The sequence below is a fragment of the Chelonoidis abingdonii genome, chromosome 3 (assembly GCF_003597395.2).
Source record: "Chelonoidis abingdonii isolate Lonesome George chromosome 3, CheloAbing_2.0, whole genome shotgun sequence".
NCBI lineage: Eukaryota > Metazoa > Chordata > Testudines > Testudinidae > Chelonoidis > Chelonoidis abingdonii.
Window position 1 is genome coordinate 79,811,444 of NC_133771.1, and position 17,951 is coordinate 79,829,394.

The 17,951-nt window shown below is 37.7% G+C and overlaps 1 protein-coding gene across 4 annotated transcripts in view; it reads right to left on the reverse strand.

Annotated features, from left to right (window-relative positions):
• Nucleotides 1-17,951, reverse strand: part of ASCC3 (activating signal cointegrator 1 complex subunit 3) — a 544,393-nt gene that overhangs the window by 164,405 nt on the left and 362,037 nt on the right. For all 4 annotated transcript variants that reach the window (XR_012655518.1, XM_075063855.1, XM_075063856.1 and 1 more), the window contains exon 15: nt 150-341. Coding sequence is in view for 3 of the 4 variants with exons in the window: in XM_075063855.1 (XP_074919956.1) it covers nt 150-341 (192 nt within the window). In the remaining variant the exon portion in view is untranslated. The remainder of the gene's footprint in view (nt 1-149; nt 342-17,951) is intronic.

The following is a 17,951-nucleotide window of genomic DNA, read 5'->3' on the forward strand; positions in this document are numbered from 1 at the left end:
GACTGGAGAGAATCAGTTTAACGAGAGATAAATAACATTTCAAGTCAATCAGACCCCCCCCCCCAATCACAACGAAGATCTTGCTATTCATGCATTTTTACGGGTTTGTTTTAAGACACATGCACTTGCAGAGCAGGATAACCACTTACCTTAATAATAACAGCATGAGCAGGAAGATTGACACCCCAGGCTAACGTGGCTGTACAAACCAGTACTTTGATATGTCCATGAGAAAACAAGTTCTCAACCAAACTTCTGTCTTGCCGCAGCATTCCTGCATGATGAATACTAAATCCATCTGGAAACAATTCACGTAACTGCTTGTTTCTGGACTTTTGTACCTACAATGGGCAAAGGAAACATATTAATTCACTTATAACTACAGTATAGGAAGCACCAGACTTAAAAAGGAGTTGAATTATCACCATTTCAAGAAGAAGAAGAGGAAGAAGGGAAAAAAAAGGACTACTCAGTACTATTATGAACCATATAAAAATGAACCGTTTCCACTAATAGGGAAAGTTAAGTACATGCAAACACCTGTTTATATACTGTAAGTGAATCAAATTGCTTCCCATAATTACTTGCAAAAGAATTTACTTACTTGGCACCCAGAGAAGCCAGATGAGCATTATACTACAGTGGCTTCATTTAAGCTGATGGCCCAGATTTACCGATTCACAGCATGAAAAGCTATTTGAAAACCTGAATTTCTCTTTTCTTTTTAACATAAACTCGCTCTGTTGGCAAGAATGATTGTTACTTTCCGGCTATTACAAGCATCTTATTACACTTCATTACCAACTGAGAATCTTTATACGTATCTGTAGAATTCTAGAGTACCCAACACTACAGTTTTTCAGAACTATATACTGTATTATAACTAATTTATTCTATGTTCAGTTGTCGCAAATGTCAATTTCTGTTTTATCATTAGATACATTAGTCCCACTTTTGCTGTCTCATACACATCACATGTCTACCAAGAGCCCATAGAGTAGCACAGTGGGTAGAGCAAAGCAAAGTTTGGATCATTACGTTGGCATGTTGCAAAACACACACAATAAGTCTCTGCAGAAATAAATAGGGAGATGGGAAGGAGTGCAATTGTGAAGGGGAAAGAGGAAAACCAACACTTGATGAAAGCAATTCAGATCATCTACTTTTTCCAGAGTTAATAATTTTGGGTTCTAAGAACTTGTGGGGAAAAATATATTGGGACTAATGAGAGACTGAAAGGGTGACAAAGCTTCTCAATACCTGAGCTATACTGTCTCAATAGTTGTTATTTATTCAACTGAAGGGAACCAAACTAAGCTTCAAACTCGTGAAGTGTTCATGAGGATTTTTATGCAAGTCAGTAGAAAAATCACATCATGATTTAACTGATCTGCTGCATTGCTCAAGAATGAATAAATATGAAGCAATGCATTTCATGGGAACTATTCTTTGAAAGTTAGAAAAGGAAAACAAATATTTTATAAAATACACAAAAGTGCAAAAGGCCACTGTATGTAGCAAATCAACCTCCACAAAATAAAATCTCTTCATCTGCCTGTCTTCTTAATGCAGGCAAAATGTGAATTTGCTTCACTGTCGAAGTTGAAAATACTAGAACCGAGGAACTTCTAATTTGATTTAAAATACAGTGAACCTCAGCGCTAAAGAGTTTACAATGAATGGTAATTAACTTCTGTTTGAAAAATGTAACCTCTCTGCGTGTTAAATTATACAGTATGACAACCATTGAAAACACAAATCACAAGTATCAATTCAAAACAAAAATTCACTTCCTTAATATTATGCACTGTATTTAGCTCATACCTCTCCCTGCATGTAAGTAAATGAGGTTATTGTACTTTTGGATCAAAAGAGACAACTCAAATGCCAAAACTACACCGCTACCTCGATATAACGCCACTTGATATAACACAAATTTGGATATAATGTGGTAAAGCAGTGCTCCGGGGGGAGTGGCGAGGGGGGGCGGGCACGGGGCTGCACACTCCGGTTGGATCAAAGCAAGTTCAATATAACACGGTTTCACCTATAATGCGGTAAGATATTTTGGCCCTCAAGGACAGCGTTATATTGAAGTAGAGGTGTATTTACTGTATTACCATAATTATTTAGCCAAAGGAAGACCATTTAATTATCCATTGTTATAAAAGTTTAAGGCTAAGGTTAAAAACTAGAGACTAGCCTGAGTTGAAAAATTCAAATCCTGATCTCAAATCCCCACAGATCAGAGGAGAGAAATCCAGGATTTTGGCTGAGTTCCATCTAAGGTTGCTACCTGTTGATGTTTTCCCAGGATCATTCTTTTTTTGATGAAGTTGTCCTGGAAAATCTACATGGGTGTGGAGTACACACTGCCAGCCAGCTGTGTAGTTTTCTGGGCTCAGAATCATCTTGGATGTCCCTTTTTTAGCACCTCAGAGATAGCAACTCTAATTCTGTCTCTAGTCAAAACTTGAGAGATTGTTGTAACCATAGTGAACAAGAGCAGTTGTTGATATTAAAACAGTTGCCCAACCAGTTTCAGAAAAATCATTGTCCAGCGATACCGAAAGGACAGGAGACACTTGATATGGATTTAATCAGTCCACAACTTTATTATTAGATGTTTGGGACTACCCAGCAGATAAAAATGTACAGTGCAGACAAATCCATGGTCATTCAAATAACTATCTGGGGCTTCCACCTGCCCCACTTCATTTTCCATCCAGGTCTGCCAGCCAGCTCATGGCTGGGACCTTACCATCCACCCTCTCCTTCCCCTTAGGAGGGGTAAGATGAGCTATAAGTAAGGGGGGGTGGCTCCCTGCCATACCAATTATAGCAGCGCTCCCTCATTCCATTCCTTTAACCAGCACCTCCTTTTTACATCATTTACCAGGCCATTTATCCAGCCATTAGATGCCTTCTCTATGAAGTACCTGCACTGAATATCCACCCAAAACTTACAAAATGAGTTGTGACATAACAACTAACCCCCTTTCCTCCTCACCATAGTAAGCACTTCCTCAAACCAGCTGTAGGGAAGGCAAAAAAATCTCATTCCACCTAAATGAATAAAGTGATGAGGGAAAATACTTTCCTAATTGCCCTAAAAAGGAGCAACTAGTGCAAAGCCCAGAGCAGGTCAAATCCAATCTGATATTCGCCATCTTGAGGGGAGGGAGGATGGGTGTTGCCTTGCCTGCTGCATGGAGAAAGGGCTTTTAAACCTGCCCTTTTTAAAGTCTTCTGCACTTATGTTCCCAGTGGATGAGTCAGTGTCGCCCATGCTGACTCCCAGCTTCTGACCTCCTGCCTCCCCTCACCCATAAAGCGCTGCTACCCTTCCTCTGGCAAGCCTGTACAACAACAACTCCACTTCAGGTGCGGTGCAGTCAAACTAATACTGGGAAAATAACCTATTAATAAGAAAGACCAGGTGCTGACATGCAGTTCTTTTGGATTTGATTAAGAGAAGAAGGAGGTTCTTAATGGAGACCAAAGGAGGAGCATGGGAAGTGTGTTTGTGAGGAAAGACAAAAATTAAGAGAAAAGGTTTAATCATTCAAGAATTCCAAACAGGTGAGCATTCTTAAGTATTTTATAATATATATAAATATTTATTTGCACCCAAAATATACCAAATGCCTTAAAATAAAATTCTTGAAGGATTTAGTTGTTTTCAGTTTTGTTTATCAGATTTACAATGCTGGCTATCTTAAACACAACATTTTAAACAGGTACTTAAGAGATTAAATGTATTTTACTGCAAGATTATCAATAGTATGCTACAGAGTTCACAGTACACATTTGCTATTGTGAAAAACAATAACGATGGCTCAACTCAGACTCTCTACAGCACTGACAAAAATTAAATGATATGTATAGCACTGGTGGTTTTGTAACTACCAATGCAAAGAGTTTTGTTGTACATAAAAGAATCAAATCAAACAAGTGGTGTTAAAAACAACTGCGAATAGTCAAAGAGAAAAAAACACATGTAATATTCAAAAATATTCAGTGGCTGTAACATATGCAAAATCTGTTTGAAAGATCGCATATTGCTCTATCAAGGCCACAGAGATTCTTAAATATAAACAGCTAAAAGAAACAAGCAGAGACACAGAATGAAAATGTGCTAGTCATTAAATGAGTGATACAACTGAATTATCACTTCTGTTTCTGGGATTTGAATGATTCCTATTAGTTTTTACAAAATAAAACCACCATCAAAAACAACCAAACAAGAAAACATACTGGGGACACTGACTGATCTGAACTTCCAACTTGTTGAGGTCCTGATAATTAACACAGTCATAGTAAAAATAATATGAAATTCACCAGAATAAAAGATAATTTTTCTGCCCCTTAGCGATAGCCAGCTTCTAAAAAATATATGCATAGAATTTTTTTTAAAAGTTGGTAAGTATGGTTCAAGTTGAACATGTTCAGCACATCCAAGACACCCTCAGAAGCTTAGATGATTAGTATTAGGCTTTGCAGAGTTCTACAGAAAGGTTCTAACATGATTTGAAAACAGTATCAATTGAAACATATTACTAATACATAAGTGAAATCACGCTCCAGTTCACAGTGGCCTTCTTTTGATTTTAGTTTGCAATCTGAATTTCACTTTTTCACAATATTCAAAATTCATTTAAAGGTAACTGCTCTCATCTAGTCACTTTAGATTCTGGTTTTTCATTATTATTGAACTATTACATATTGAAATTCAGCATTTCCCCATTATAAGGTCATGATCACTTTTAATAAAAAAATGCTACAGATCACGTGAGCAGCTGAATTCTACATTTAATCCCTATGAATTACACACTTTAGAGTAAGAAAAATAATGCATTTCTCAAGTTGTCATTTTCAAAGGGAAACTAAGTGGGTAGATTATTAAATTATCCCAAGGAAGATTATTTTGCCAGAAGATGGGAATTGGTGACAGGGAATTGATCACTTGATGATTACCTGTTCTGTTCATTCCCTCTGCGGTACCTGGCATTGGCCACTGTCGGAAGACAGGATGCTGGGCTAGATGGACCTTTGGTATGGCTGTTCTTATGTTCTTAGTCAGTGTGTAGTTTTTAAAGACAGCACCTTTGCAGACAAACCTAAGCACCATCTCCATGAATTACAGAACTGTTCCCCAATTTATTTTATTCCAGAAGCAACAAAACCAGTGATTAATATATATGAAAAGTGAAGCTGTAAAATATGAAATGATGTGTTACCTACATCTTGTTGTTTTCTATCACAGTTTTAAAGAGTTTATGTCACAATTTATCTGAAATTGTAAGTGTTTCAAGGTGGATGGTGAAGTACCTTATTACAAGGTCTGTTTCCAGTGTCCTAATTACAATTGATTTTTCACCCTCATTGCTCAACTACCTGCATATTTATGACCTTTTGCTTCATGTGTGTCTGCATCAATAAGAGTATGTACTAAATAAATATTTGATAGAAGATATTAAATAAACTTCACAGCTAAGATAGCATGGCAATGTCTATATTTCTCCTTTCAGGGTCTTGAATTTCACGATGCTCTCTATGGGGTGCATTAAAAAAGGCAGTGTTACAAACAGTACAGTGAGTTGTCTACAGTGACTCAGAAAAAAATCAGAGGGGAAGCCTGTTAGTCTAGATCTGTAAAAAGTGACAGAGTCCTGTGGCACCTTATAGACTAACAGAAGTATTGGAGCATGAGCTTTCATGGGTGAATATCCACCTCGTCAGACGCATGTGGTGGAAATTCCCAGAGGCAGGTATAAATATGCAGGCAAGAATCAATCTAGAGATAACAAGATTAGTTCAATCAGGGAGAATGAGGCCCTCTTCTAGCAGTTGAGGTGTGAACACCAAGGGGAGGAGAAACTGCTTTTGTAGTTGGCAAGCCATTCACAGTCTGCAGGATGGCTACCTTTAAATCTGCTATTTTCTCCTACCCTTCAGACAGAGACCAATACCTACAAGATCTTCAGCAAGCATTCTCAAAACTACGATACCCGCATGAAGAAATAAGGAAACAAATCAACAGACATGTACCCAGAAGCCTCTTTCTGCAAGACAAGCCAAAGAAAGAAACCAACAGAACTCCACTGACCACCACCTACAGTCCCCAGCTAAAACCCCTCCAATGTATCATCAGTGATCTACAACCTATCCTGGACAATGACCCCTTGTTTTCACAGGCCTTGGGAGGCAGGCCAGTCCTCGCCCACAGACAACCCTCCAACCTTAAGCAGATTCTCACCAGCAACCACATACTGCACCATAGTAACTCTAACTCAGGAACCAATCCATGCAACAGATCTCGATGCCAATTCTGCCCACATATTTACAGCAGCGACACCACCAAAAGACCTAACCAGATCAGTCACAACATCATAGGTTCATTCACTCGCACGTCCACCAATGTAATATACGCCATCATATGCCAGCAATGCCCCTCTGCTATGTACATCGGCCAGACTGGACAAATCGCTATGTAAAAGGATAAATAGACACAAATCAGATATTAGGAATGGCAATATACAAAAACCTGTAGAAGAACACTTCAACATCCCTGGGCACACAATAGCAGATGTAAAGGTAGCCATCCTGCCGCAAAAAAACTTCAGGACAGACTCCAAAGAGAAACTGCTGAACTTCAGTTCATTTGCAAATTTGATACCATCAGCTCAGGATTAAACAAAGACTGTGAATGGCTAGACAACTACAAAAGCAGTTTCTCCTCCCTTGGTGTTCACACCTCAACTGCTAGAAGAGGGCCTCATCTTCCCTGATTGAACTAACCTCCTTATCTCTAGACTGATTCTTGTCTGCATATTTATAACTGCCTCTGGAAATTTCCACCACATGCGTCTGATGAAGTGAGCATTCACCCATGAAAGCTTATGCTCCAATACTTCTGTTAGTTTATAAGGTGCCACAGGACTCTCTGTTGCTCAGAGAAAAATGTGCCACTTAATTTTAATGAGAAGTGAGGCGTACAAAATGAAAAAAGATTTATTCATACATTGTTGTTTTTCAACTACAGAGATAAAAAGCGTAACATGACAGACTTCCCTACTTTCTCCTTTCATCTGATAGTACAAAGATATCATCATTCATGGAAAAATACAAACTAAGTGGTTTTTGTTTGAAAAAACAAGGTTATATGAAGTATAAAGAGCAGAATGAAAATGTAACAACAGGCTTATGGTTATATTTGTCTTACTTTAGCAACTTTTTCACTGGATGTTCAAACAGAGCTTGATAAAAAGAAGCATAAGCCAACCTATTAAGAATTAAAAGTGAAATGACATAAAACAATGATTTCTACTATTTTCCTTCTCTAGACTGGTTCAGGACAGGCTGGGTACATCACTGCTGGCTTGTCTTAACTCTGTGGTGACTGATCTTTTTGGTAAAGACAAGGTTAGTTGTTTGGATTTGTTTGTAGCTACTAAGTCAGGTCAAGGATTTTGGTGTCCCTTTGAATTTTGTTGTCTTTCCTACAGAAAGCCATGTTTCTGATTGTCATGTACGTATTTTCTTCCAGCTACATAAATGGCATTGGTTACTCCCCTACTTGTCTCATAGTGACCTTGCACAGCAAAACTTTGTCTTTGAGACCACAAGGCTGAATTACTGTAATTTCCTCCTTGTGAGGTTCACAACAGGGCATCAGTTTTAGCTTTCTCAGAGTGCAGCATCATATTTTTTCACTGGTTTGAGCAACTGTGAGCAATTTAAGTCCACTTTTCTCATTCTCTACTTCACTCTTCATTAGCTGAAAGACCTCAACAGTTTTGGCCCGTATTTGAGGTCTACTTAAGCTTCGTCCTCATGAGTATTTGTGTTCATCTTCCATCAGACTTTTTGAACCAATTACAAAATATAATTAAAACCTCCTAAACAAACCAACCACCAAAAACAAACTAATCCTGCTGCAGACTCCAATAAAGAAGGTTTAATATGCTATTAGTAGTAGATTTAATATGTGTGAATGCTTCCATATCTGTATCCTTCTTAACATATCCCTTGGAATTGAAGTGCCTGCTGCAACTTCAGTTTCTTTAAAATAATGTAATAACTTTTCTAAATGTGTGTGAATAACTCTTAAGCCTTCTGAGATTTCTACTTTTTGATATATGGCTCTGACACTATACATAAGAGGAAAGGGACAGGGAGCCATTCACGAAGGAGAGAGCAACACAGAAAGACTGAATGAAAAAAGGAAAGGGAAGAACACAGCCAGTGGTCTCATTCCTGCTCTCACTAAAGCAAATGAAATTGGACCCAAAGTAAGGAAAAAAAACCTGACCCACATATGAAGATTCAACACTTTATTTTCTTCTCTACAGGCTTCTGTTTTTCACAGTGTAATACTGAGACGTTGAGAGAAGTACATCAATCAATGCAATATTGTCCCTATCGTCTCATGACACCTTTGACACAGTATTTCTACCTATTTATTTTATATTTAGGCTTGGATGGGTTAGATTTGTATGGGTAAATATTGATAAATGTCAATTTCACAATAAACATGCAAACCGATGAAAAATATTTCCATCGACAATAAAATTTTACATACAGGCAAAGAAATTTTTTTTGCTTGAATTTGATTTAATGTTGCTTGAAAACTTATTAGACTTCAATTTAAGGCTATTTACTTTGTATATTTAGATATATATTGACAATTTTGTTCTAATGGTTATAAAGCTAACTTTTCGAATCTCAATGTCTACTGTCCTTAAGTAATTATTGTCTAACTCCCTCACCTTCCCACAATTGTAAAAACTGAATCTTAAAACCCATGATTTTGTGCAACTTTGAAACTTTAAATTGATAAAAATAGAAAAAAAACCAATCAGCATTATCCGTCAAAATTATAAAAAACAAAAATCAATTTCTGCCAAGACTATTTATATTCAATTTACAGTTGGTGTTTTAAAGGGGCAGCTAGAGAGCACTGAGTTAATTGAAACCTCTATTTCATTAAAGGGTTGGAGAACAAGTAGAGCAAAGACACCAAAATCACTACAATTGGTAGGTGCAGTTTCAACTCAATGTATTATGATGTTTCATGTAAATAATATTTACTCAACATGCATAGTCCTTTTTATCTAACAAAAATTTTAGAAACTACATGATGTCAAGAGAAAGTTGTCTAATAGTGTCTTCAGCTATGACACTATACATCACTTTACAAATGCTAGTGAAAACACAGAAAAATATTAAGAGATAAAGGGATAAAACCAAGAAAGCAACGTTTTTGAGCTGCCTATACTTGAGAACCCATCTTACATAGAATAATGCTATTCCCTGTATTCCTCCTTACTTGCACAATGAGTAAATTTGCCAAGCAATTGTTCCTAGGACAAGGATGAACTGAGTGTGTCATATGATGGAAGCAAAATGAAGAGAACAATGAACTAGGAAAAGGAACATTTAGGATGAGAGGAAAAGGTTTTACTAGATTTCCTGGAAGCTGTCTTAAAGATGACTTTAAGACACTACACCATTACTAATCCTTTTGTTGAATAGCATGAAGAAATGAAGAAAAGTACTTACATTGAACTTTGTAAGTCTCTAATATGTGAGACTGTTTATTTCAGTAAGGTATGTTTCGTAATGGATACTATTACATCTAATATGCTGAACAAACAAAAAATGTGTCTTCCAGAAAAAAATGCATTCTAGCCAAAAATCAAAGCAGTGCCATCTACCAAATGATGTAGTTTCTCTCTTTCAGGATGCTTGTATAGTGAAACTTATAAAGGTCTCATTTATCATTAGAAATTACAGCTCCCCCACTTTACTGAGGTTATAGCCAGTAGAAAGATTATTTTCCAAAATAGAAATTTTAAGTCATAGATTTCAAAGACTCAAAAGAGAGGTGCCTCTGTTAATTAACTCAGTACAAGCCAAACCCTAAGATAAAGTACTATATTCACTTTACAGCTTGATTTCAATTTCCTAATTCCTTTTAAGACAGCCTGTGCAGTATGATTGCATGGTAAACTATGGCTGGAAGCAGAAAATGATAAATGACGATCACTCTCAGGGTACTGCTTTCTCAGGAGTTGCTTTAAAGAGTGTAAAATTGGAGAGAGTGTTCATACAACCAGACACAGAAAATTCTGATCTTTGACTAATTTGGAATAACAAATATAGAAATACAATGATGGAAAACCACAATGAAAATGTGGAATAGCTTGCAGGTAAAAGAGGCCAAGTCACATTTTATAGCTTGGATTAACACCCTTCCATAGTATTGCTCGTGACCACTAACCACCAAAACAAACTAATCCTGCTGCAGACTCCAATAAAGGAAGTTTAATGTGTGTGAATGCTTCCATCATCTATATCCTTCTTAACATATCCCTTGAAATTGAAGTGCTGGCTGCAAATTCAGTATCTTGTTAATTATCATTTAAAATCTTTTTAATTGCAGTAATGTCTCTATCCAACACAAGTTCTTTTACTTGGTTATAATTAAAGGATGTATTTGTAGTATTTCTGGCAAACAAATATGAGTCAGTTTGAATTTCTCCTACAAGAGCATCAATAATCCCAATGTCTCTCACAGATGGTATAGGGTTCTCTACAGTTGAGTTAGAATGTCTTGAAACTGATGAGCCATCATTCCTACCAATTTACTTAAATCACATCAGTAAATTTCACAAAGTGGTCTAAAAAATTCTCTAAAGGAAGAAAGCAAATGTAATTATTTTTAAATTGAGGAACATTTTTAATTCAAAAGATATTTTTCACATATTGTATAAACAGTGAAATGGATCTTTCCAGTGTTTTATAGAAGATCTAACAGTAATATAATTTTAAAAAACAATTTTTGCATTGTTTCAATGAGATGGAAACCCAGACATCCACACCAAACAGAAAAGTGTGTATCAAGCCTTATTAAAGGCCTCAAGCCTTATCAAAAACAGTCAATATATTCATTTTAGTTAAGTCATGAAAATGTACATTACTCAAGACCGAGGAATTACTATCATAACATTGTTTTTATAAACATTTTGAATAAGTTTATATGTAAAAATCACACACAGCCATCATATTCTCTCTTCTCAAGTTGGAATGAAAAGATTCCTACATTAAGAAGATATGTAGAAGGGTAATTATCCATGTTCATCCTCCTCAGTGAAAAGAAATATGGTCATTAGTTTTGTTAAAGTTATTTACAACACATGGAGTTTCTGATTTTGAGGGAAATTCAAGAATCCTTTCTTGTTCACCCTGCTCATTGTGGCTACTAGTGATGTTTTAAGCATGACTGAGAGAGTAGGTAAACTACTCCATGAAAAGGAAGAAATAGACACATAGATGGGGCAGCTCAATGATACGTGACGGCAGTTCTGCCCAATAATTAAAGCTGGCTCTGAGTGTGTCCGTGTTTTTCTAATGCAAAGGCAAAGCAGAGATGTACTACTCCTGGGGGAATTCTACACCACTGTGCAACACAGAATTTTGCAGAAGTGAATGTTGTGTGTGCAGAATTTCCTTCCCTCCACATAATTGGGCTGCAGTGCTACTGGCCACCAGCAGGGGCTGCTAGACCCAACAGAGCCCAGCTCGCACATAGAAGACAGTACCAAGATGGGGAGGAGGAGGGAGCTAGAGGATTCCCAGCAGCTACAGGTCCCCACACGCCCTGAAGGAAGAAGAGGGCAGCCTGAATGCAGGAAACTCTGTGCAAGTCTGAGACTTTGAGCCTCAGGCTATTTCTCCCTCTGGATCCCTGGACTCTGAGGGGGTAAAAGGGTGGCTGTCTGGGCTGCGGGGAGCCCTGTGGCTGGGCCCTAGGGAGGGAAGGGGATGGGTGTCTGAGCTAGGGGTGGCCCATGGTTGCAGTCTGGGGGGAGGGGCTGCAGGTATGTAGGCAAGTGGGGGGAATGGCTAGGCTCTGGAGGGGAACAGTGTTCAGATGTATTGGTTGGATGGGCCTGCGGCTGGGCTCTGGAGGTGGGGAGAGAGCATAGGAGTTTCTTTAACTCTCTATTCCTGGGACATTTTTGTGTGTGTCTGTATTGTTACAGGTATACTTGCTGACCGGTATTTTGAAATAAATTACCAAAATAATTTAAACTGGAGTGATTATGTAGTGTTATTCTGACAAACAAAATTTGCAGAATTTTAAAATATTGTGTGCAGAATTTTTATTTTTTTGGTGCATAATTCCCCCCGGAGTACTAATTGACACACAAATATTATTCATCCTGCATGAGAAAAACAGCCAAGCAAGGTTACTTTATTGGTGAAGGTAACTGAACAGTATATAAATAAACAGACTGTAGGCCTTGTATAGTTTTAGGCCACGTCTAGACTACGCGCCGTACTGGCGCGTTAAAATCGATTGCTCTGGGATCGATATATCGCGTCTAATCTAGACGGGATATATCGATCCCTGAGCGCGCTTATATCGATTCCGGAACTCCACCAACCCCAACGGAGTTCTGGAATCGACATGGCGAGCCGCGGACATTGATCCTGTGCGGTGAAGATGGGTGAGTAAATCGATTTTAGATATTCGACTTCAGCTACGTTAGTCACGTAGCTGAAATTGCATGTCTAAAATCGATTTTATCCCATAGTGTAGACCAGCCCTTAGACTGGCATAATTATGTATGACCATGAAGAGACATATACTGGATCATAGAATATCAGGGTTGGAAGGGACCTCAGGAGGTCATCTAATCCAACCCCTTGCTCAAAGCAGGACCAGTTCCCAACTAAATCTTCCCAACCAGGGCTTTGTCAAGCCTGACCTTAAAAACCTCTAAGGAAGGAGATTCCACCACCTCCCTAGGTAACCCATTCCAGTGCTTCACCACTCTCTGAGTGAAAAAGTTTTTCCTAATATCCAACCTAAACCTCCCCCACTGAAACTTGAGATCATTACTCCTTGTTCTGTCATCACGTACCACTGACAACAGTCTATATCCATCCTCTTTGGAACCCACTTTCAGGTAGTTCAAAGTAGCTATCAAATTCCCCCTCATTCTTCTCTTCTGCAAACTAAACAATCCCAGTTCCCTCAGCTTCTCCTCATAAGTCATGTGCTCCAGCCCCCTAATCATTTTTGCTGCCCTTCGTAGGACTCTTTCCAATTTTTCCACATCCACATCCTCCACTCCAGATGAGGCCTCACCAATGTTGAATAGAGGGGAATGATCACATTCTTCAATCTGCTGGCAATGTCTCTACTTATACAGCCCAAAATGCTGTTAGCCTTCTTGGCAACAAGGGCACAAAAACACATCTTGGATGTTATCAAAGATCTGACAGGTGTAAACAAAAATAATTGTTTCCTTTTAGGGATATAAAATATGGGCATTAAATGTATTTTGATTTTGGAATTTCATTTTGTTATTTTTCTGTTTTTAGAATTTTTGTTGAATTTTATAGACAAAGCAGCCATTACAAAAGATAAACACAAGTAAATGAAATAAAAGTTGCATATGCCAACCAGAATTATTTTAGTGACTCACAATAAGTGACATTAATATACTAACACAAACTATAACTAGGCAATAGGACATTTTATCCAGAACACCAAATACTCTGCCACAATCCTTCACCATTAAAGCCAATAGGATTTTTGCCACTGAATTTTATGGGTATATAACCAAGCCCCATGATAGCAATCCAAAGACATACTAAAACTGAACAAATATAAATCCTTAGTAATATAAAATTCCATTTTAGGCTCATATCCATGAGTTCCTCTTCATATACTAATTAATATTATTTGAAGAATCAAGTGAAGCAAAGTAACTGGAAAAATTAAATTAGTTGCCCATATTTACAGAGAATGGTACTCTGTGGGGGTATAATTTATACCTCCTTGCAAAAGCTATGCCTCCTGACCCTCAGGGAAGATTTACCCCGAGGGAGGACAAGAAGATGATGCTACTACTTTCTCTCAAGTTTTGTTCCTGGATTATGGGAGCTTTAATTCTCAATTTTGCTCCTCTAGCACAATGTAACTTATTGCAATAACGGTAATGCTCTGTGCATGAGACTACTTTCTTCGAGGCCAGCCCAAGCCTACAGAATGAACTCCCCCAGATAATAAAGATCATCACAGGCCTCACCAGGTGTATTTATTTGTCCTTGCCTTCTCTAATAAACACGTGTGTACACATGCACAAATATATACCTAAAAACAAAACAAAAAATCCAGAACACTCCACTGAACATAATTTTCCCTCCTAGGGAGAAGATGAAAGAACAAACATGACAGACGCTAGGCACATTGCTTCATGGAAGGTGCATAGATACTAACGTGATGAGCACTGTATAAGGTCCTATAAAGAACAGAAGAGAATAGAGGTGCTGGGACTCCATAGGAGCTCTGGGAGTCGAGGCTGTTTAGGAGATGTACTAAATAAGTACAACGCAGAGGTCCTTATTTTATTTTGTAGGTGAGCCAGTTCTATTCCAATGATCTACACATGAATGACAACTCTGTTTAATTTATAAAGATTTTATATTTCTTTGGAAATGCCAAAAAATAAACTCTTTGTTTCAAGTAAAAAATAAACAGAATTATACAAAAAGTACTATGTTACTGCTACTCTAAGGCAGTATTTAAAAGAAGTTCCTCAACAATTCTTATTTTTGCATTTCACAGGATGTCAGAAAGTCTAGTGGGCAAACATTACTAGATGTGTAACTGTGTTTCTATGTGACATACTGCATATAGTCTCATCTGATAAGGTGAATTATTAGCAACTCAAGATTGTGTGTGTAGGTATAAACAGATTCTAACATTTTTATGGTGCTGCAACTCTACTTTCAACAAAAATTGATTGTGTAAGAGAAAAATACATGTTCTATTAAAAGGAAATTTAGTGTTACAATAGCCAACATGGTTTCTGTAAAGGGAAATCATGTCTTACTAATCTATTAGAGTTCTTTGAAGGGGTCAACAAACATGTGGACAAGGGGGATCCAGTGGACATAGTGTACTTAGATTTCCAGAAAGCCTTTGACAAGGTCCCTCACCAAGCCTCTTACGTAAATTAAGTTGTCATGGGATAAAAGGGAAGGTCCTTTCATGATTGAGAACTGGTTAAAAACAGGGAACAAAGGGTAGGAATTATGGTAAATTCTCAGAATGGAGAGGGGTAACTAGTGGTGTTCCCCAAGATCAGTCATAGGACCAATCCTATTCAATTTATTCATAAATGATCTGAGAAAGGCGTAAACAAGTGAGGTGGCAAAGTTTTGCAGATGAATCACTTAAATTCTACTTCAAGATACGTAAACCAAAGCAGATTGTTGAAGAAACAAAAAGATCTCACAAAACTAAGCTGATTGGGCAACAAACATGCAATAATTAAATTTAATGTGGATAAATGTAAAGTAATGCACATTGGAAAAAATAACCCCAACTATACATACAATATGAAGGGGCTAATTAGCTACAAGAGATCAGAAAAAGATCTTGGCGTCATGGTGGATAGGTTCTCTGAACACCACAGCAGTGTGCAGAGGTGGTCAAAAAGCAAACAGGAAGTACGGAATCATTAAAAAGAGGAACAGATATAAATGAGAAATATATGGCCTCTAAAAAATCCATTGTACGTCCCAACATCTCGAAATACTAATGTACAGATGTGGTCTCCTCTACCTCAAAAGATCATTCTGCACTATGAAAGAGTTCAGGAAATAGGCAACTGTAAAAAGGATTAGGCGGTTTGGAGAGGGTCCATACGAGAAGATTAAAGAGACTAGGACTCTTCGAGCTTGGAAAAGAGGAGATAAGGGGGATATGAGAAGGTAATGAAATTGAATGAGTTGTGTAGAGAAAGTGGATAAGGAAAGTGTATTACTTATTCCCAAATAGAGGTCAACCAATGAAATTAATAGTAGCAGGTAAAACAATACAGAAGTTCTTCCTCACTACAAGCAACACAGTCAATCTTGTGAACTTCTCTTACATGGGGAAGGTTTGACAGCTGGGACTATAACAATGTTTAAAAGGGAACTGGATAAATTCATGGTGACTAAGTCCATAAATGGCTATTAGCCAGGAAGGGTAAAGAATGGTGTCCCTAGCCTCTGTTCATCAGAGGATGGAGACGGATGGCAGAAGAGAGATCACTTGATCATTGCCTGCTAGCTTCACTCCCTCTGGGGCACCTGGCATTGGCCACTGTCAGTAGACAGATACTGGGCTAGATGGGCCTTTGGTCTGACCCGGTACGGCCATTCCTATGTTCTTATATTCCAATTGTAATTGTTAATGCTGAATTGTATGTCCAAAGGCAAATATGTACGATGCATTAAAGTGTAGCCTACGATATAAAATGCAAACGCATATGATTTGGTATGATATAAGAAGAATCATAAAAGATATCCCAGGCATCCAGCTTCTGAGACTGATAGAAATATTTCTTGGACTTGACATCTGCTGGATTCATTTTGATCACTAGTATTGCATTTCAAGCATCAGCAATACCTTTAATACTATGTTTACTTTTGCACCTTTCCCCCTCCACCCGGAAACAGCAGGCTGTAGTTCACAGAGAAGTGGATGTTTATGGAAAGGAAATAAAGTGCTGCGGTGCTTACACTAAGTAGCACATTACTGGCAGATCAAGTGTAGACCAGTGAAATTTGTGGATTGTCAAGTACTGGGCACAAAGTCAGTCTAAATGGTGATATGATCCTTCGGGGCATATAAGGGAGCATTATGTCTCCATATGCATCCATGCTCACTAGGGAACGAAACACTGAGTCAAAGGATATTTACATTACTGCTTCTCCCCTCATGTAAAAGATATGTTTTAGGAATTATTTGGAAGGAAGTTGGACAGAAGCTCAGACCAGATGATCAAAATGATTCCTTCTGACCTCGGAATCTATGACTCTACACTGTTTGGATGGGAGGCTGGGGTCAGAATGTCACTTAGCATGAGGCAGCTGTGCTAGACCCACTGCAAGAATGAAGAGGAATTTATCTGATTCAAGAAGGGGAAGAGGAACTCTTCAGTGGCACCTCTTAAGAGCTGACCGAACTCTCCTTGCAGTTGGACTCAATTCAGATTTAGGGAATTTCCCCACCACTGATCTGGCCTGAAATAAGACATGCCCTCTAGTTTCATACCCTGGAAGGGAACAAAATGACAGGTTTCTTACCTATTAACCCCACTCCCCTTAATTATTGTATTTAAAAGAAAAAACTTAAGTCTCCAATATTTTAACGGGAGAGTACTAGTATTATTTGGCTTACATTTAATATAGCCTGTGAGATATCTGGTTAGAAAATTCCAGAGCTAGCACAATGACAAACAAATGTGCATAATTAATCTTGCCTTTGAAGGATGCTTTTCTACATCTGTAATTCTGTAAGCATTTTTCTTGTGAATATACATGATGCTCTCTTTTAAGGCTGATTTTTATTTTTTTTTTTGGCAAAGAGCATTTTCTTTTCTTGTGCAAATTATTTTTGTATTGCATATTCAAACAGTGTTTGGTAAAAAATACTGTCTGAATGTTTAATTCATAACCAGGATATAATCTGCTTGTCTGACGTTTGTAAACTTGATACTTTTTTTCAAAATTCCCTCTCAAAGGGAGAGCTCACTGTTGTCAAGACATCATAATCCATACATTATGATTTTAAAAGGAGGTTAAACAGACACTTTAGCGATCAAATGAATTAATTTCAGATTTCTTTTCCAAATAGCACATAGAAATTATGGAAAACTAAGGAAGTGTCACATCTAGCTCAAGTACGTTAGTCCCTGAATATTATCTTTATTTACCAGCACACACATTATGTGCTGATGGTTAGAGGAAAGCACAAGATGAATTTAAATTATTTCAAGTTTGCAATTATTTTAACAGCTTTGCCCCATAAAGATTAATAGGCTTACTTTTTCAAGAGAGACAAGGTGGATGATAATATCTTTTATTCAACCAACTTC